The 21,700-nt window shown below is 44.6% G+C and overlaps 1 protein-coding gene across 3 annotated transcripts in view; it reads left to right on the top strand.

Moving 5' to 3' along the window:
- Positions 1-21,700, top strand: part of SH3KBP1 (SH3 domain containing kinase binding protein 1) — a 465,279-nt gene that overhangs the window by 77,730 nt on the left and 365,849 nt on the right. For 2 of the 3 annotated variants that reach the window (XM_056558515.1, XM_056558516.1), the window contains exon 2: positions 16,158-16,315. In XM_056558515.1, coding sequence (XP_056414490.1) covers positions 16,158-16,315 — 158 coding nt within the window. Of the gene's footprint in view, positions 1-16,157; positions 16,316-21,700 lie in introns of those variants that run through there. The other variant, XM_056558518.1, reaches the window with a different exon arrangement.

The following is a 21,700-nucleotide window of genomic DNA, read 5'->3' as shown; positions in this document are numbered from 1 at the left end:
CTAACCCGACCTATGGTTAGAATTAGCTGGGAGAAAAGTGTCAGCTGACCGAGATAATTCCACAGACATACATTGTATGTCTTTCTTGCTTAGCACACTCTTCTCCCAGCTACTTCTAGCTATGAATCGTGATCTGATCAAAAGTTTTTAAAGTGACAGTGCCCTAACACACCAGGACGTATAGGAGCTGCCTCGCTGCTTACAGTAGCCATGCACTCATGACAGACAAGGGTGATCCGGCCATTATCTATTCTTAACCCCCTAAGTGCCGTGATGAATAGCAATCACAGGACTTGAGAGTCTCAATCACTGTTCCACGAACCAATGCAAGGGTCTGATCTGTTTATATGCCTGCCAGAGGCTCCCTAACATTCGTTATCAGTAGATTACTGATAACACTAAGTAACGCTATGCAATAGCATACCATAATTCAGTGTTAGCAATCTAAGGACTACGTGTAAAAGTCTCCTGTGGGCAAGTGTAAATAAAATAATATAAAATAAATAAATAAATGTAAATAAGCCCTTCTCCTAATAAAAATGTAAACAAAATCATGAAAAAAAAACCAAAACACATATAACAGAATCTACTATAACAAGTCCGCCAATATACCTTAGACACAAATGTGAGCTTAACCACAGGCTTGGTTTCCACGTGTGTTGTAATTTCCGTTGTTTTGCTCCATGGAAGGGCAGATACCATTGACTTAAATGGGGTCTGTAATGTTTTTGACAAGGTGTCCAGCATTTTTCCAGAGAGTTACTCTTTATGCTGCATCACTAGGAGAGGTTTGCTATTGGGATTTGCTCCTGCTCTGGACAGTTCCTGACATGGACAGAGGTGTCAGTAGAGAGCACTGTGGTCAGACAGAAAGGAAATTCAAAAAGAAAAGAACTTCCTGTGGAGCATACAGCAGCTGAAAAGTACTGGAAGGATTAAGATTTTTTAATAAAAGTCATTTACAAATCTGTTTTAACTTTCTGGCACTAGCTGATTAGAAAAATAAATTGTTTTCCACCAGAGTATCCCTTTAAGGGAGTTTATGTTACAGATTCAGTGCAGAGTCTTTCGGGAAGTCAAGATCTGATATCATTCTACAATTGTTGAGGATTTTCTGCGGAAACTTCACCAAATATTGCACAATAGGGTGTGGCTGCTGAGAATTTACTTAGAAAAAAAAAAAAATCATATTTTGTCTTGAGGCATTTGTATTCATGTGATAAGATTTTTAGTGTCCACCTCCCTCCTTTTGACCCCCTTAATTGTATTTATTTGTTTTTATTTAAAGAAACTGAATAAAACTGAATGAGAAAAAAAAATTCACTAAAATTGAGTGTATGTGGACTTTTTCATAATTTGCAATATACTGTAAGGGTAGAGTAACACCTGCCATATTTTTCTGTGTATTTGCGGCTGCATATTTTCCCACCCATTGAAGTGATTGAGTGGCAAAATCAGCCTCAGAAAATATGCAGCAAAATACGGCACGTGCTACCCTACCCTAAAGTAACATCTAGCTGCAACAAGAACGCAGCGAAAAATCTTGCTAAATGCTATAAGACATTGACATGCTATCCTGTCAATTTTTGCACCAGGATAGAATTGCTGTGCCTTTGCCATACCATAAACTACAGCAATAAACTGCAACATAACTGCTACGTCTGAATATACCCTGACTGCTGTTTTAATATTTAACTAGATAAAAACTAGGGATCGACCGATATTGTTTTTTTAGGGCCGATACCGATAATCGGTGGAGGTTAGGGCCGATAGCCGATAACTTATACCGATATTCCGGTATAAGTTATCGGCTATTTATCCCCCCGCGACACCGCTGCAGATCATTGATTTAAAGCGGGCGCTTTAAATCAATCCACTGCAGTGGCTTTTGCGGTGCCATAGACCGCCACCCTCTTCTCTCCCCCTGCCTGTCCGGGGGTCCTGAGACCTATCACCGCCACCGCTCCCCCCGCCGCACCGCGCCTAGGGGTGCCTCCAGCTGTTGCAAAACTACTACTCCCAGCATGCCCGGACAGCCGTTGGCTGTCCGGGCATGCTGGGAGTTGTAGTTTTGCAACAGCTGGAGGGCCTCAACAGCTGGAGGGCCTACTGTAGGTATAGTATATTATACAGACCCCTGTCCATCCCAGAACCCTGACTCACCTTCCCAGTTGCTGCAGGGACTGTCCGGGGAGGGTGGTCCGGGCCATCCATCCTTCCTGTAGTGTCCGGCGGCATTCTGGGTGGAGGGTGAACCGGTCCAGGCTGTCCTTCTTCTCCGGGGGTCCTCTTCTCCACTCCGGGCAGGCTCCAGCCTAGTAACGCTGCATAGACGCCGCTGCGCAGCGACGCACCTGACGTCACGGCGTAGCGGCGTCTATGCAGCGTACTAGGCCGGAGCCTGCCCGGAGTGGAGAAGGACGACAGGCCTGACCGGTTCACCCTCCTCCCGGAATGCCGCCGGACACTACAGGAAGGATGGATGGCCCGGACCACCCCCATTACAGGTAAGTTTAATTTTTTTTATTGACTCAGAGGGTGGGGGAGGGGCCCGACCGGTATATGAGCAAAAATCCATACCGTGGGAGAAAAAAAAAAACGGTATCCGGTTCATACCGGTATACCGCCCAGCACTACGGTGGGGGTGTGACGCGGTGCGGTGGGTCGGGGGGGGGCGGTCGCGGTGTGGTGCGGCGGGTGGGGGGGTGTTCGCAGTGCAGTGGGGGCGGTGCGGGGGGCGGGGCATTATAGGCTTATCGGCAAGGTAATTGCCGATACCGATAATGCCCAAAATCGTGATTATCGGCCGATGATATCGGACATACCGATAATCGGTCGATCCCTAATAAAAACATTTATTTAATTTTAGGTTTTACATACTTTGTATGTAAGGACACGGCTTGTACACTTAATCTTGTAAAATTGGACTAGATTCTTTGTTATTTCTCTTAAGAGAGGCTGGATTTACAGTAGTCTAGCAGATATATGGGATTTGGCAGTCACAGCAGAGACCAAATCTGAATGTCTGGAGCTCATTATTGCATCTGGGTCCATTGCCAGACAGAGAAATAACTTCCTGAGCAGCTGTATGGCTGCAGCACATCTGATGGCTCCTGCTTCTTGGGCTGCAACATTCTGCATATGCTGACTACTCATTTCTTATCCTTTTGAAGTTGACAGTACATCCAAGGAGACATTTTTATAAATTGAATATAAAAATATGGATAATAGTGATTTATGAATTTGTTCATTGCACATATGATCTCATGTGATGGTACAGATTCTTCTTTTGCCCAGGCACGCTTATTATTAATATGTCACATGTAGGGCAGAAATCATGTGTGGAAGTTATCAGTTAAAGGAATATTCCCATCTCAACTAACACAGTTATACTTGAAGTCAAGTTAAAGGGGTACGCCGGTGGAAAACTTTTTCTTTTTTTTTTTATCAACTGGTGCCAGATACTGGTTGGTGACAGATTTGTAAATTACTTCCATTAAAAATCCTTCCAGTACTTATTAGCTGCTGAATACTACAGAGGATTTTTTTTTCTTTTTGGAACACAGAGTTCTCTGCTGAATCATGAGCACAGTGCTCTCTGCTGACATCACGAGCACAGTGCTCTCTGCTGACATCTCTGTCCATTTAAAGAACTGTCCAGAGTAGGAGAAAATCCCCATAGCAAACATATGCTGCTCTGGACATTTTCCTAAAATGGACAGATATGTCAGCAGAGAACACTGTGTTCCAAAAAGAAAATAATTTCCTCTGTAGTATTCAGCAGCTAATAAGTACTGGAAGGATTAAGATTTTTTAATAGAAGTAATTTACAAATCTGTTTAACTTTATGGCACCAGTTGATTTAAAAAAAAAAAAGTTTCCCACCAGAGTACATCTTTAAATATTTTTGCAAGTACATTCATTTAGCAAATTTCTCTCATTCTCTTGATGCTTCTGTTCCTTTCCTCCCCTTGTTAACAGCTTATTGCCTAACTTACAGACCACTGCTCCAGGCTGATATATATCTGTCCATCACTTTTAAAGTTTTAAAGGGCAGTGGTGGTCTGTATCCCAGGCAATGAGCAGCGGTTCTTAGAAGTGTGAATGGGAGTGCGGAATCCTATAGTAGTCTATGGGCTTTAATTTGAGGTGGAATTCCGCAAGCGGAAATTCTACCTGGTGAATAGACCCTAAGGCTAGGTTCACACTGCGGAATCTCCGAGTGCGGCCAGCGCAGACTGAATCAATCGGCGCTAGGACCATGCGGACACTGCAGTATCCAATAGACTCCAATGTGTTCTGTCAGTATTTCCACTTAAGAATGAGCAACGCCACACTTCAGGCGTAAATTTTCAAGCGGATTTTCCGTTCACAAATTTAGCTTCACAAATTACGAAGTGTGAGTTTGTCAATGCAAACCCATTCACTATACTATACATTTTGGTAAGCGGAATTTCTGCCTGCAATTTCAAAGCAGAATTGCAGGTGTAAATTCCGTAGTGTGAACCTAGCCTTACACTGCCACTTCAAATAGTATAGGTTTGTACAAATGAACTAGCTTACAGCTGGTGTAAACATTGAACATCCTGCAACGCTCACCCACATGCAGCAACCACTTCAAACAGCCGATTAGTGGCAGTCCCAGGGGTCGAGCCTGCTGATGACATCCTAAGGTCAAGTAATACATTTGTAAAGGCTGGATAACCAGTCTAAAGGGAATCTGACATCAATGTCACCAACACTAACCTGGTACAGGCTAATAATGCAAGTGACGCTGGTTTACTAGTTTTTACAAACATTTTTTTATTTGTGTCTCCTTTCCTGAAATATTCATTAAAATGTAAACAGGACTTTGGACCCAGAGCGTCACCGTGCACGCGCCGCTTGTAAGCGTCACACCAAAGGGGCATGTGGAGCAGTTTCACAGTGACACACCTTTGCAGGTGTAAGGGCTCATTCACATTAACGTCAATCCCTGTTAATTCTTGCCGTTCTCAAATCCATTTGAGCCTTTTGCACACGGCTATAAATAGGTCCGATTGATGCCAATGGGATTTTTTTTTATTCAGTCCTTTATCACACATTTGCACTCCTTTTGGTTCCTATTCTGTAATTTTTTGCATAGAAAAGACGTTGCATGCAGTATTTTTTTCTTTGTCAAAAATAACAGATTAGAAACGGATATATGAAATTTAACATTGAAGTCTATGGCAATTGGATGAGCCTGTAATGTCATCTGTTTGCATACTTTTTTTCCCAATCCGTTTTTGATCCATTATTACTTCTGAACATGCTCAGAAGAGGTGTGAGCAACCAGGAAATAGTCAGACAAAAATAAAAACAGACAATAAAAGATATAAACTGATTAAAAACTGATGAAACAGGATGCCACTAAACGGGGTACTCTGTTGCTCCAGCGTTCTGAACATTTTGTTCAGAATGCTTGGAATCGGAGGTCGTGGTCGTGATGTCCCAGCTATGCCCCCTCATGAGGTCACCAAGAAGCAAACAATAGAAGTCCCTGGAGGTTACAGGGCAAAGCAATCAATAAAAACCTTTAAAGGGGTTCTCCGGTGCTTACACATCTTTTCCCCTATCCAAAGGATAGGGGATAAGATGCCTGATCGCGGGAGTCCCGCCGCTGGGGACCCCCGGGATCATGCACGCGGCACCCCGTTTGTAATGAGTCCCTGGAGCGTGTTCGCTCCGGGACTGATTACAGGCGACCCGTGTGACGTCACGCTCCGCCCCTCAATGCAAGCCTACGGGAGGGGGCGTGATAGCTGTCACACCCCCTCCCGTAGGCTTACATTGAGGGGCAGAGCGTGATGTCACACGGGGGCGGTGGCGTGACGTCACACACCGCCGGCCCGGTGGTCGCCTGTAATCAGTCGCGGGGTGCTGCGTGCATGATCCCGGGGGTTCCCAGCGGCGGGACTCCCGCGATCAAGCATTTTATCCCCTATCCTTTGGATAGGAGAAAATATGTGTAAGCATCGGAGAACCCCTTTAAGGGGTTGCCCCCTCGCGGGGAAAACCCTTTACTGAAACCCCCTTTAAAATTTAACCTTTCACTATACTAGGGATTATTTACTGGTCCAGATAATAGCTGATTACTGGGTGTTTATAGTCTGGCACCCCTTAGCTACTGGTACCATTTCCATTATTTTATGCCCCCATAAGATCGGCTGTATTTAAAAACACCACTAGTAGCCTCCCCGACGTTTCGCTGAACAAGTCAGCTTTGTCAAGGGTAGCGAGGCTAATGCGTCCTCAGACACAGTCTGCTGCTTAAATAAACTTCTGTGTTGTCACTTCCGCCTTCGTTCCTCCAATCGGCTTCTCCGACGTCACATCCCATCTCTCGCGTTGATTGTATATGCCAAGGATTTTAAATACAGCGGATCTTACGGGGGCATAAAATAAAGGAAATGGTACCAGTAGCTAAGGGGCGCTGGACTATAAACACCCTGTAATCAGCTATTATCTGGAACAGTAAATAATCCCTAGTATAGTGAAAGTTTAACCTGTTCAGGACCCAAGACGTATGCATACGTCTTGGGACCCTGGTACTTAAGGACCCAGGACGTATGCATACTTCCTGAGTCATTCCGGTCTCCGCCGCTCGCCGGGCGGAGATCGGAAGCGGATGTCTGCTGAAATCGTTTAGCAGGCATCCAGGGCAAACGCCGAGGGGGGCCATGTAGGCCCCCCATGTCGGCGATCGCCGCAAATCGCTGCTGAAATCACAACAGCGATACCGACTGATCGGGTCTCTGGGACCCGACCGCCCGGTAATTTTGCATGATCCCGGTTGTCACAGACAGCCAGGACCATGCTGAAGTATAGGAGCGAGGTGGCAAGCGGCAGGGGACGGGGGAGTGCTGGGGCCCGGCCCCGGTACTTACCTCGTCCCTGAAGACCCGGATCCCGGCGGCAGAGACGTCGGCGGCGGTGGCGACAGGTGAGTGGATCTTCGGCGGCGGCGCAGGACCTTTGCAGCAGTCCAGACCGCCGTAAAGCGACCTGGACTGCTCCATCTGGTCCCCTTACACTACAACTCCCAGCATGCCCAGACAGCCCTTGGTGTCCGGGCATGCTGGGAGTTGCAGTTTTGCAACATCTGGAGGTCCACGGTTTTGAGACCACTGTGCCCTTCCAGATGTTGCAAAACTACACATCCTCAGCATGCCCTTACTGTCCAGGCATGCTGGGAGTTGTAGTTCTGTAACATCTGGCCCTTCATATGTTGCAGAACTACAACTCCCAGCATGCCTGGACAGTTTTGGCATATTGGGAGTTGTAGTTTTGCAACATCTGGAAGGGCACAGATTGGGAACCACTGTATTAGTGGTCTGCAAACTGTAGTCCTCCAGATGTTGCAAAACTACAACTCCAAGCATGCTGGGAGTTGTAGTTCGGCAACATCTGGCTCTAAAGATGTTGCCGAACTACTACTTTCAGCATGCCTGAGAATGTTTGGGAGTTGTGGTTTTGCAACAACTGGAGGCCCACTGGTTGGGAAACATTGTCTGTTTCCTAACTCAGTGTTTCCCAACCCGTGTGCCTACAGCTGTTGCAAAACTATAACTACCAGCATGCACTGATAGACTGTGCATGCTGGGAGTTGTAGTTTTGCAACAGCTGGAGGTCCCCCCCCCCCTCCACCTGTGAATGTACAGGGTACATTCACATGGGCAAGGGGCTTACAGTGAGTATCAGGCTGTAAGTTTGCGGGAAACTCGCTGTAATCCCCCGCCCGTGTGACTGTACCCTAAAAACACTACACTATCACAAAATAAAATAAAAAGTAAAAAACACTACATATACACATACCCCTACACAGCCCCCCTCCTCTCCCCAATAAAAATGAAAAACGTCTGGTACGCCACTGTTTCCAAAATGGAGCCTCCAGCTGTTGCAAAACAACAACTCCCAGTATTGCCGAACAGCCGTTGACTGTCCAAGTATGCTGGGAGTTTTGCAACAGCTGGAGGCACCCTGTTTGGGAATCACTGGCGTAGAATACCCCTATGTCCATCCCTATGCAAATCCCTAATTCAGGCCTCAAATGCACATGGCGCTCTCACTTGGGAGCCCTGTCGTATTTCAAGGCAACAGTATAGGGCCACATATGGGGTATCCCCGTACTCGGGAGAAATTGCCTAACAAATTTTGGGGGGCTTTTCTCCTTTCACCCCTTATGAAAAGGTGAAGTTGGGGTCTTCACCAGCATGTTAGTGTAAAAAAACAATTTTTTTACACTAACATGCTGGTGTTGCCCTATACTTTTCATTTTGACAAGAGGTAAAAGGGAAAAAAAGCCCCCCAAAATTTGTAATGCAGTTTCTCTTGACTATGGAGATACCCCATATGTGGGCGCAAAGTGCTCTGAGGGCGCACAAGGCCCAGAAGGGAGAGTGCACCATGTACATTTGAGGTGATTTGCACAGGGGTGGCTGATTGTTACAGCGGTTTTGACAAACGCAAAAAAAAAAAAAAAAAAAAACGTGACCCCATTTTGGAAACTACACCCCTCACGGAATGTAATAAGGGGTGCAGTGAGTGTAATAAGGGGTGCACTGACAGATCTTTGGAACAGTGGGCTGTGCAAATAAAAAATTTTGTGCAGACCACTGTTCCAAAGATCTGACAGACACCAGTGGGGGGTAAATGCTCACTGTACCCCTTGTTACGTTCCTCAAGGGGTCTAGTTTCCAAAATGGTATGCTGTGTGGGGATTATTTTGCTGTCCTGGCACCATAGGGGCTTCCTAAATGCAACATGCCCCCGAGCAAAATTTGCTCTCAAAAAGCGAAATATGACTCCTTCTCTTCTCAGCATTGTAGTTCGCCCGTAGTGCACTTCAGGTCAACTTAGGGGGTACCTCCATACTCAAAAGAGGTGAGGTTACAAATTTTTGGGGGCATTTTCTGCTTTTAACCCTTGCAAAAATGTGAAATTTGGGAGGAAACACACATTTTAGTGAAAAAAGGCTCACTTAATTCCTTGTTATGTTCCTCAAGGGGTCTAGTTTCCAAAATAGTATGGCATGTGTTTTTTTTTTTTTTTTTTTTTTTTTTTTGCTGTTCTGGCACCATAGGGGCTTCCTAAATGCAACATGCCCCCCAAAAACCATTTCAGAAAAACTTACTCTCCAAAATCCCCTTGTCACTCCTTTGCTTCTGAGCCCTCTACTGCGCCCGCCGAACACTTTACATAGACATATGAGGTATGCGCTTCCTCGAGAGAAATTGGGCTACAAATATAAGTATACATTTTCTCCTTATACCCCTTGTAAAAATTCAAAAATTGGGTCTACAAGAAAATGCTAGTGTAAAAAATGAAGATTGTGAATTTTCTCCTTCACTTTGCTGCTATTCGTGTGAAACACCTAAAGGGTTAAAACGCTGACTGAATGTCATTTTGAATACTTTGGGGGTGCAGTTTTTATAATGGGGTCATTTGTGGGGTATTTCTAAGATGAAGACCCTTCAAATCCACTTCAAACCTGAACTGGTCCCTGAAAAATAGTGAGTTTGAAAATGTTGTGAAAAATTGGAAAATTGCTGCTGAACTTTGAAGCCCTCTGGGGTCTTCGAAAAGTAAAAACATGCCAACTTTATGATGCAAACATAAAGTAGACATATTGTATATGTGAATAAAAAATTTTTTGGGGGAATATCCATTTTACTTACAAGCAGAGAGCTTCAAAGTTAGAAAAATGCAAAATTTTCAAAATTTTCATACAATTTTGGGAGTTTTCACCAAGAAAGGATGCAAGGTACCACAAAAATTTACCAATATGTTAAAGTAGAATATGTCACGAAAAAACAATCTCGGAATCAGAATGATAACTAAAAGCATACCAGAGTTATTAATGTTTAACCTGTTGGGGACAAAGGGCGTATGCATACGCCCTTGCGTCCTGGTACTTAAGGACGAAGGGCGTATCCATACGCCTGTGGGAATTTCGTGCGGGGACCGGACCGGTGTGACTGCTGATATCTATCAGCAGGCACCCCATGCAAATGCCCAGGGGGGTCATTAGACCCCCCATGTCGGCGATCGGCGCAAATCGCAAGTGAATTCACACTTGCGATTTGCGCCGTTTCCGGGCCATTACGGGTCTATGGTGACCCGGAATAGAAGGGGGATCGCGGGTGTCTAAGACACCCACGATCCCCCTAAAGCGATAGGAGTGAGGTGGCACGGGTGCCACCCCTCCTATCCCTGCTATTGGTGGTCTAGACGCGACCACCAATAGCAGATCTGGGGCGGAGGGGTTTACTTTCGTTTTCCCCGTCCTGCCCACCGACAATAGGCAGGGCAGAACGGAGAAAACGAAGAGGAGCGGCGCCGGAGTCCACTTACCCGTCTGGACGGCGGGCGGCGACGGCAAATTTTTCGCCGCAGCGCAAATTCCTAGCGGGAAGCTCACCGTAACCCACCAGTGTGACTGTACCCTAAAAACACTACACTACACTAACACATAATAAAGAGTAAAACACTACATATACACCCCCTTACACTGCCCCCCCCCCCAATAAAAAAAAAAAACGTATTGTACGGCAGTGTTTCCAAAATGGAGGCTTCAGCTGTTGCAAAACAACAACTCCCAGCATTTCCGGACAGCCACTGGCTGTTTGGGAATCACTGGCGTATAATACCCCTATGTCCACCCCTATGCAATCCCTAATGTAGTCCTCAAATGCGCATGGCGCTCTCTCACTTCGTAGCCCTGTCTTATTTCAAGGAAACAGTTTAGGGCCACATATGGGGTATCTCCGTACTCAGGAGAAATTGCACTATAAATTTTGGGGGGCTTTTTCTCCTTTTACCCCTTATGAAAAGGAGAAGTTGGGGTCTACACCAGCCTGTTAGTGTAAAAAAAAAAAAACATGCTGGTGTTGCCCTTTACTTTTTATTTTCACAAGAGGTAAAAGGAAAAAAAGACCCCCAAAATTTGTAACGCAATTTCTCCTGAGTACGGAAATACCCCATATGTAGGCGTAAAATGCTCTGCGGGCGCACAACAAGGCTCAGGAGTGAGAGCGCACTATGTACATTTGAGGCCGAAATTGGTGATTTGCACAGGGGTGGCTGATTTTACAGCGGTTCTGACATAAACCCAAAAAAATAAATACCCACATGTGATCCCATTTTGGAAACTACACCCCTCACGGATTGTAATAAGGGGTATAGTGAGCATTTACGCCCCACAAGTGTGTGACAGATTTTTGGAACAGTGGTCCGTGAAAATGAAAAATGTAATTTTTTTGTTTGCACAGCCCACTGTTCCAAAGATCTGTCAAACGCCAGTGGGGTGTAAATGCTCACTGTACCCCTTATTACATTCCGTGAGGGGTGTAGTTTCCAAAATGGGGTCACATGTGGGGGGGTCCACTGTTCTGGCACCACGGGGGGCTTTGTAAATGCACATGGCCCCCGACTTCCATTCCAAACAAATTATCTCTCTAAAAGCTCAATGGCGCTCCTTCTCTTCTGAGCATTGTAGTTCGCTTGCAGAGCACTTGACGTCCAAACATGGGGTATTTCCATACTCAGAAGAAATGGGGTTACAAATTTTGGGGGGCATTTTCTCCTATTACCCTTTGTAAAAAAGTAAAATTGGGGCAAAAAACAGCATTTTAGTGGAAATTTTTTTTTTCATTTACACATCCGACTTTAACAAAAAGTTGTCAAACACCTGTGGGGTGTTAAGGCTCACCGTACCCCTTGTTACATTCCTTGAGGGGTGTCGTTTCCATAATAGTGTGCGATGTGGGGGGTTTTGCTGTCCTGGCACCATAGGGGCTTCCTAAATGGGACATGCCCCCCAAAAAACATTTCAGGAAAACTCACTCTCCTAAATCCCATTGTTGCTCCTTCGCTTCTGAGCCCTCTACTGCGCCCGCCGAACACTTGACATACACATATGAGGTATTTTCTTACTTGAGAGAAATTGGGTTACAAATTTTGAGAGGATTTTTTTCCTTTTACCCCTTGTAAAAATTCAAAAACTGGGTCTACAAGAAAATGCGAGTGTAAAAAAATGAAGATTGTGAATTTTCTCCTTCATTTTGCTGCTATTCCTGTGAAACACCTAAAGGGTTAACACACTTACTGAATGTCATCTTGAATACTTTGAGCGGTGCAGTTTTTATAATGGGGTCATTTGTGGGGTATTTCTAATAGGAAGGCCCTTCAAATCCACTTCAAACCTGAACTGGTCCCTGAAAAGTTCCGATTTTAAACTCGGAATCAAATTTAGAAGTAAAAGCATCCCAGAGTTATTAATGCTTAAAGTGACAGTGGTCAGATTTGCAAAAAATGCTCCCGTCCTTAGGGTCATAATGGGCTCCGTCCCCAAGGGGTTAAAGTGACAATGGTCAGATGTGCAAAAAACGCTCTGGTCCTAAGGTGTAAAATGTCTTGGTCCTTAAGGGGTTAATACTCACTATATACAAACCACCCATACTGCTGGAACTTTAGCTCAAGTGTGGGGTATATTTTAATAGTAGACTAATAAAGGTTACATTTTAAGGGGGGTTCTAGTAAAGGGTTTTCCTCATGAGGTCACAACACGCCCCCTCCTTTCATGTCTATGGGAGGGGGCGTGTTGGCCGACATGCCCTCTCCCAAAGACATTAAATGAGGGGCGTGGCCGTGACATCACGACCACTGCGCAAGAACCCGGTGCATGTTTAGAATGCCGGTCGCTGCGGGAGATCGCGGGGGATAGGGGATAAGTTGTATAGCAGTGGAGTACCCCTTATGCAACTGCATCTTGTCTGGTTTGGGAAAACCCAAATAGGGAATTCTAAACTAATAGAGAAGTGTTTTTTAACCAGCATCCCTAAAGCTGTTGCCTTTGGCTGTCCTTGCATGCTGGGAGTGGTAGTTTTGTAACACCTAGAGGCACACAGGTTGGAAACACTGTAATAGAGGGAGTCGTTCATTTACTAACCAAAGTAAGGGGCAGATACACAGAGCATATCCTACTCTAAAGGACACTACACATCCATGTTCTACATGAACAGCCCAGTCTTTGTCATGGGGATTGTGTTATGCATTGCTTTACTACTACTCTGTGGTGGCTCCGTCACAGATTACAGAGGATAGTTGTGGCCCCACCAGTGGACACTCTATGATCAGCCTATCATCAGGGACCCTCCTAACAAAATAATGTTATCTAGTGCGGGCAGCCTCTAACAAGTGCACTATAATATCTGCCAATACATTTGGCAACATTCACGACCCTCCATTTCACATAAACACTGCTGCCAGACAGGCTTGGTATGAAATAGTTTTATTATAGTAAGAGCGCGTTCATACTGTATAGTCCGCAGCTATACCATGCTAAATAACCTATAACTATGAAAAAGCGCCCAATTTATGTCCACAGATTTCTAAAGTCCCTATTTTCCAATGGAATCTTAGCCAGTTTATTGAAGTCCCTTTTCAGCAAAGCTGCCTCCAGACCTTGGCAGAGTTTTCATTATTAACCCCTTCACTGCAAATTCTGCAAATGTTTTAAAACATGAAATGTGCTCTGGTAATATTTTAGTAGCAGTTTTATGTACGCTTTCACATCAATATATGTTTTCTTTGTGGAATTTACACATACGTATCTAACACCTTCATAATAGGATTTAGTCTGCTTCTTGGTTTGTTGCTTATTTTTCTAGTATTCTTATTTTAACGCTTCGCACCCACAGGGAAATTGTACATAAATTGGTTTTCTGACGTCTCATGTCAGAAGATAACATTATTGGGAGTCCTTCCCTCTGTCCACCTTATGGTGCATTCACACTGAGGAATAGGAGAGGAATCCTCGCGTAAAAATTACGCAGCGGAATTTGTTTTTCTGCGCGAAATTTGAGGGAAAATCGTGCAGAATTAACATTGAATTCCATGCGGAATATAGGTGGAAACTGTTTTTTTTTTTTGCTGGACTACCACCACCAATTGGAATTTCCCTTTTTATTTTATTTTTTTCGTGCAGAACTTCCGTGCGAATATCGCGCAAATTCCTTACGGAAACGATTTCAAGTGGAATTTTTTTTTACCATTGACTTCAATGGACTTCTGCTCGTGTATTCCGCAAGAAAAATGAACATGTTCGTTCTTCTAGCAGAACGGAATTCCGCAAGCAGAATTTACGCAGTGTGAACAGTGCAGAGTACAGCATTGAAGTCAATTGCAATGCAGATGTTTATTTCTAAGCAGAGAATTCAATAGGAATTACGAGTATGAGTGTGAATGCACCCTTAGTGTTGCCTAGTGATTCCCATCACTACACATCTTTGACTCCAGCACCAGCAATAGCACTGACATGTTTAGCCGTATGAAATCCATATTGCATCTTGTATCTAACCTTGCCATTGTAATATAGGCTCAGAGAGGAAAAGGTGTGATTAAAAGTATGTCTACCTTTGAACACAATTTTTCAGTTTATATATAGAATTATTCTACATGAAAAAAAGAAAAAGAAACACATACTGTGTTCACAATTCTATTAGTTTGGAGAGGAATCAGTCACCAAGTTTGTTGTTAGACACTATTAAAGGGAACCAATCAGCAGATGTAGCCTATATAATGCTTGACAGCACGTTATATATGCTAAAATTGTTATCCTCACCATCCCTGAGGGACGTTTTGCCCCCAGGGATGGTGAAGATATTAAGTTATAAAGTTCCCCCTGGCCGCCCTGCAAGTAGTCTTCTGGCCGTGGTCCCGTCCCCTCGTCTTGATTGACAGCTTGCGTCACCGCTCTGCTCCGCCTCCTTAGGGAGCAGAGCGATGACGCAAGCCGTCAATCAAGCTGACAGGGCAGGGCCATGGCGGGAGCAACGGGTGCTGGTAAGCATAAGTCCCTGCCCAAGGGACTACTTGCGGGGTGGTGGGTGGGGAATTTTTAACTTAATATCTTCACCATCCCTGGGGGCAAATTCTTCCCCCAAGGATGGTGGGGATAACGATTTTAGCATATATAACGCATTGTCAAGCGTTATATAAGCTAAAATCTGCTGATTGGTTCCCTTTAAGCTCCTGTAATGGGTCATTTATGCTTTTCTGCTAACTTTGTTAGGCCTGATTTACATCAGCATTGTGAGGAGTCCATCTAAACTGCGGGACTTTAGCAGAGAAAAAAAAATTCTGCAGTAATTTTTTCACAGCTATAACAACTGACACTTGACGGAAACCCAAAGGCCCCATTCAAAGTCAGTGGGACCCATCGGGACCTGACAGTGTCCGTTGTGCTTCTACCCATTCAGGGTCCATTCGGCGTAACAGAAAAGCCATACAAACATCAAACGTAACGGAGCACAACGCTGATGTGAACTTAATGTGAAGGTCACACTTCAATAAAGTACCCTGAATGCTAGTCATCTGCACAAACTGAGCATGGCAATACTAAAAAAAACAATAAGAGGCAATTTATCAATGCCTACAACAAAAACTGGTGTAAAGTGTTTACAGCTCAGAAGACTGCTAAATTCTCAATATAGTTTTAGATCGTTAAATTAGACAAAAAGCAGATTTTTGAGTTATATTTTACAGTGGATTTTGGTAAACATACAAAGGTTTAGCAGTATGGCTACCTTTGTAGTTCTCACAAGGTAAAATTTGTCTTGTGATATAGCCATACATTAGGTCAGCCCCCTGTACCACTTATTAACTAGTTGTATGCTTAGGTTTTATACTATGTGTGATAACCTAAATAATTACAGTGTATTTGTATTACAGTGTATTTGGTCATCTTAGGCTCTGTTAACATCATCTTCTGTGTTTTCGGGGTAATTCCTGACATATAGTACTGATGTGACATATGTTCCCCATTGGCCTTTATAGTTAAAATTATTATTATAATATAAATTATGTTATAATAGCATAGTCTGATGCACATTTATATACAGTAAAAATGGTAAGCTAAAGCATGTTGTGCCAACCGGGGCCACAAGTACTCTCTCTGTTGGGTCATTGGAGGCTACGTACGTTGTAAGCACAGGGAACTTTCCTGGTGCAGACTATAATGTGTTCACATGATGTGAACAGAGTCTTATTATAGCATTCTCTAACTGATTAGGTTGGTAACATTGTAATTTATTAGTGTGTTTTTAGTAAATTGTGACCATTTATATCTTTTGCAGTGGATGCGATTGTGGAGTTTGACTACAAGGCTCAGCATGATGATGAGCTGACTATAGTGGCGGGTGACATCATCACCAAAATCAAAAAAGAAGATGGAGGTTGGTGGGAAGGAGAGTTGAAAGGAAGGAGAGGGCTCTTCCCTGACAACTTTGTAAGAGTGAGTATATATGCACTTTTTATAAATATATGTAATAGCCTATTAAGCTTTAAAGAGACAAGTAGGAGAAGCTGTGACAGCAACTTGAAGCCTGACTCCATTCCAGTCATGAAAACTCCCCTATTGTTGAATGGATTAGGGAGTGGCTGAGGGGACAGACAATAGAGGCTTGTAAAATGATAGCAAGGTCTTGTTACCAGTGGGGTACTTCACTTTTGTTTAATATTTTTATCAGCGATATTGCAGAAGGTCTCGTTGGTAAATTATTGGTCTTTTTTTGAGGACTAAAAGATATGTAACAGGGTTGATGTTCCTGGAGGGATACGCCAAATGGAAAAGGATTTAGGCAAACTAGAGTAATGGTCAGAACTTTGGCAACTAAAATTTTATGTGGATAAGTGCAAGATACTGCACCCGGGGGCGTAAAAACCCAAGGACAGAATATAAACTATGTGTGAATTCGGGTAGAAAAACAGACATGGTGCACATCTACAATCTTGTATAATGATCTGATTGCTTCTCAGCATAATATCAAAAACTAACAGGTTGTTAGTATACATTTTTGATCAAAAAGTACAAGCCCACTTGCCACGTCAAGGCCACCTATTTAGAGTCGGTCCCTAACGTCCCTAGCATAAAATGGCGCAGCACCGGGCGGCGACCACCACCGCCGCGACACCAGTGTCCACAGGGGGGAACGACCCACTGGCAGAGCGGCCCCAATGCCACTCAAACCAGTCTATGGGCCGCACCTCCCCGCAGACATGGCACCACGGCAGCAACGGACGCCGCACAGCACCACGCCAGTGTGAACAAGGTGTAATAGCTCACTTACCATGCTTTCCTAGCAACCTCCCAGTCTGACTGGGAGAGCCTGGTAAGTGAGCTATTACACCTTGTTCACACTGGTGTGGTACTGTGCGGCGTCCGTTGCTGCCGTGGCGCAGTGTCTGCGGGGAGGTGCGGCCCATAGACTGGTTTGAGTGGCATTGGGGCCGCTCTGCCAGTGGGTCGTTCCCCCCCCCCCCTGTGGGCACTGGTGTCGCGACGGTGGTGGTTGCCGCCCGGTGCTGCGCTATTTTATGCTAGGGTCGTTTGGGACCCACTCTAAATAGGTGGCCTTGACGTGGCGAGTGGGCTTGTACTTTTTGATCAAAAATGTATACTAACAACCTGTTAGTTTTTGATATTATGCTGAGAAGCAATCAGATCATTATGCAAGATTGTAGATGTGCACCATGTCTGTTTTTCTACCCGAATTCAGAATATAAACTATGTGATCAGGGCCAGATTAAGACTGCCTGGAAGACGGAGCACTTCATTATGATGCCTCCCCCCCCCCCCCCCCCCCCCCGGGCCCCCGTTAAAATAAAATGGCTACATTGTCTAAAATCACTTCAGTTCAAGTCACTCTTTCCAGCTGTTGCAAAGCTACAACACCCATTATGTCTGGAGAGCTTCAGGCATTATAGGAGTTGTAGTTTTGTAACAGCTGGAGCCTCAAATTGGGGTACAGTGTCATCCATTATTACTGCAAAACTTAGAAGTGAGGAGAGATCTAATGGGACAGTCAGGAGAATACACAAACATAAAAGGACTCACAGGAGACATCTTCTCTGTTGTCTTTCCTTTTCTTCTTCATCTGGTCCAGACGTCAGGTATTCTTCATCTGGTCCAGGCGCGAGGTCTTCTTCCAGCTCCATCTTCCTCTGTAAAGTTCGACGCCGGGACATCATTGGTTCCTCACTTTGCCAGCCGATCCTCATCCTCTGTATAAAGACAACAATCATTATAACCCTTCAAGAGACAGTGTTTCCTAAATATAATACTGCCAAACCCTGTGTACCCTGTATATTATACTGCCAAACATCACGGCCTCTAAAAATAATACTACCACCCACTGCCTTCCATAGTGTGCACAGAGCAGCAGCATCCCATTGAAAACAAGCAAAATTCTGCTGGCGGAAGTTTGAAGTGTGGACGAGTCCTAATTCCCCCAGACCTCTCTGCCCCCCCCAGACCCCTAAGTCCTCCTCCAGACTCTTGATCCCAGAGACCCCTAAGGCTAGGTTTCCCCCTTTTTTTTCCTGCAAAAACACAGAAAAACTGCTACTGCTTTTTCCTGTTATGGTAATTTTTTGGCATTTTTTTCTTGTGCTTTTGCCTTCTCTGGAAACTTAGCCTTAGTCCTCCCCTGGTCCTTAAAGGGGTACTCCACCCCTAGACATCTTATCCCATATCCAAAAGATAGGGGATAAGATGTCTAGGGGTGGAGTACCCCTTTAAGTCCCCCCCTGCAACACTCCTGGTCCTTCTCCACTATTCCACTTTTCTGCACCCCCTACCCCCCTCAGTCCCCTTCACACTCCTCTGCCCCCTTTACAAAACCCACACTTACGTTACCTCACCCCCCACCCCATCCCCCAAACAACCTCACTTCAGCCCCCCATGCCCTCCTGGTCCTTCTTCACTACACTTTTCTCCACCAACCCCACCCCCAGTTCCCCCGCATTAGGTTGTAGTCCCCCCACATTACGTTGACAGTGTCCCCCACAGACATACAGCCTCCAGCCATATACAGTGTATGGCTGGAGGCTCCTCTGCACGGCGTCAGGGACGTCACTCGTCATTTCCTGCAGCACTGGGGTGTAATGAAGAAAACTGTGCCCTGCAGGAAATGATGAGTAACATCCCTGACGTCGTGCAGAGGAGCCGCAGGAGACGTCACTCGTCACAGCCCACATGACCCGACGCATCACCTGAGCCTGCCGAGCGCGGCCAGATAAGGAAATATGAAATATAGAAAAAGCAGGAGGAGTCCGGGGCGGGCCCACAGGAGCCCCGATCTGCTACTGAGCAGCCCGCAGGGATGTCCCGAATGTGACGGGGCCCCCTGCGGGCACGGGGCCCGGTGCAGGTGCTCCATGAGCCCCAATGATGATCCGGCCCTGTATGTTATACTGTCCTGACCTCACTATCTGTGGAAAGGGATTTAGGGGTCATTATTTAAGAAGACTTAAAGGTAGGCAGTATGTCATAGAACAGCAGGAAATGCTAGCAGAATGCTTTGGTGTATAGGGAGAGGTATTAGCAGTAAAGAGCTAAATGCTCATGCCGCTGTACAGAACACTAGTGAGACCTCACTTGGAGTTTTGTGCGCAGTACTGGAGACTGTATCACCAGAAGGATAAAGATATTTTGGAGAGAGTTCAGAGAAGAGCTACTAAACTAGTACATGGGTACTGAAGGATTAAACTTACCAGGAAAGGTTAAGGGACCTTAACATGTATAGCTTGGAAGAAAGAAGAGACAGAGGGGATATTATAGAGATTTTTAAATACATAAAGGGAATCAACACGGTAAAGGAGGAGAGCATATTTAAAAGAAGAAAAACTACCACAAGAGGACATAGTTTTATATTAGAGGGGCAAAGGTTTCTGCAGTAATATCGGGAAGTATTACTTTACTGAGAGAGTAGTGGATGCATGGAATAGCCTTCCTGCAGAAGTGATCACTGCAAATACAGTGAAGGAGTTTAAACATGCATGGGATAAGCATAAGCCTATCCTTCATATAAAATAGGGCCAGGGACTATTGTTAGGATTCAGATTATTGGGCAGACTAGATGGGCCAAATGGTTCTTATCTGCCGACACATTCTATGTTTCTATGTTATGCTTAGTATCCTACTGATCCCACTGCCAAGCAGCTCTTGATCACCAGTAGTTTCCTTTCTTGACTAACAATTTATGGGTCTGCAGAATCCATGAAGTCAGGGTTATCACTTAAATCATGTGGAAAATTCCCTGAGACCATAGTGGAACCGGAAGAGCTAGTGCAGCGGTCCATCGCAAAGAGCTAACATCTCAGTTTCCTAGACCAATGTGAGGGAGTGTTCCTTAAAATACTACACAGCTGTTCACTGTGAACCATTGGCATTAGAGTGTAATGTTGGCATACGCCAGCTGGTATGCATCGTTATAATTTTTTATTTTTAACAAATAGTTTTTATTAATTGTTATCTTTCAATACTTCAGTGTGATACCTACATGTATTGACAAGAAAGATCCCAACAGGCACAACATTTTAAACTGTAAAAATGCGAAGTAAAGTGCCATTTTGAATCCATAGGCATTCCTCAGAATGGGATACAGTTTTGTCTATGTTTGGTACCTAAATTTGGTGTATATGTCAGGAGATTTGGGATAGCAAAACGTATCCTTTTATGCTAATTTTTCTACTCTAAGTTTAGTGCTCCTTTCATTGCATACAGTGAGATGTCACACTTATCACAATGATCTGAGAAGCTCCAGCACATTATTAATAATTCACACATATAATAAGTGTTACTTTTTAAAATTCTTATGAAGAAATGACTGTGCCAAAAAAAAAACAGGATGTCTATATTGGGATGTGTGTTGTTCAGTAGTACTTTTCAGCCTTGGGCTGACTTGGAACTTTTATAGGCAACATGGAACATAAAACTAGAGTCATATTGGCTGAGGCTATGATAAAGGGGCTAGCCATATTAGGGTCCATGAGGATCACTGCATCTGAAAGGGGTTTTGTATCCTCTGGAGTTTATAACTTTATTGGGGTATTTCACAAACAACTTATATGTGGTTTGGTCTGTAAGTGCAGTGATAACAACCAAATTTATATCCTGTATCCTACATGCCCAGTTCTCAGAATCTCAAGAAACACTATCTATCTATATTTCTATCTATCTAATCAGTTTCTTAAAGGGGTACTCCACCCCTAGACATCTTATCCCCTATCCAAAGGATAGAGGATAAGATGTCTGATTGCGGGGGTCCCGCCGCTGGGGACCCCCACAATATAGCATGCAGCACCCACCTGTTTCTGGTCCGGAAGCGCTGGAGGGTCTGGGTCCCGACCACTGGAACGGAAGTCCGTGATGTCACAACTCCGCCCTCGTGTGACCTCACGCCCCGTCCCCTCAATGCAAGTCTATGGGAGGGGGCATGACGGCCGTCACGGACTTCCATTCCGGTGGTCGGGACCCAGACCCTCCAGCGCTTCCGGACCAGAAACAGGTGGGTGCCGCAAAAAGCTAAAATTCCACTATACATTCAGAATGAGTTAATTTTACAATGTAGAATTACATTTAACAGATTTATAGAATTAAGATATACGTGAATTATAAATACCATTTAAACCATTATATTGTGACAATGGCTCCAGTAAAGGGTGGAAAAGAGGCAAATGTAAGGATCTAAACATCTTTGAGCTTTTTGTGGGGTATTCCTGGTGGTTACTATCCACCAAAACTGGTGCAACTCAGGACCCCCTGTAAACTAATGACAAGGTCATAGGTGCCCAGGGCACAGTGATACACACAAGGAGTGTAGGTAACCCTTCTTAT

Source organism: Hyla sarda, chromosome 2 (genome assembly GCF_029499605.1).
Source record: "Hyla sarda isolate aHylSar1 chromosome 2, aHylSar1.hap1, whole genome shotgun sequence".
In the NCBI taxonomy this organism is placed as follows: domain Eukaryota; kingdom Metazoa; phylum Chordata; class Amphibia; order Anura; family Hylidae; genus Hyla; species Hyla sarda.
This window is presented reverse-complemented; position numbering and strand designations above follow the sequence as displayed.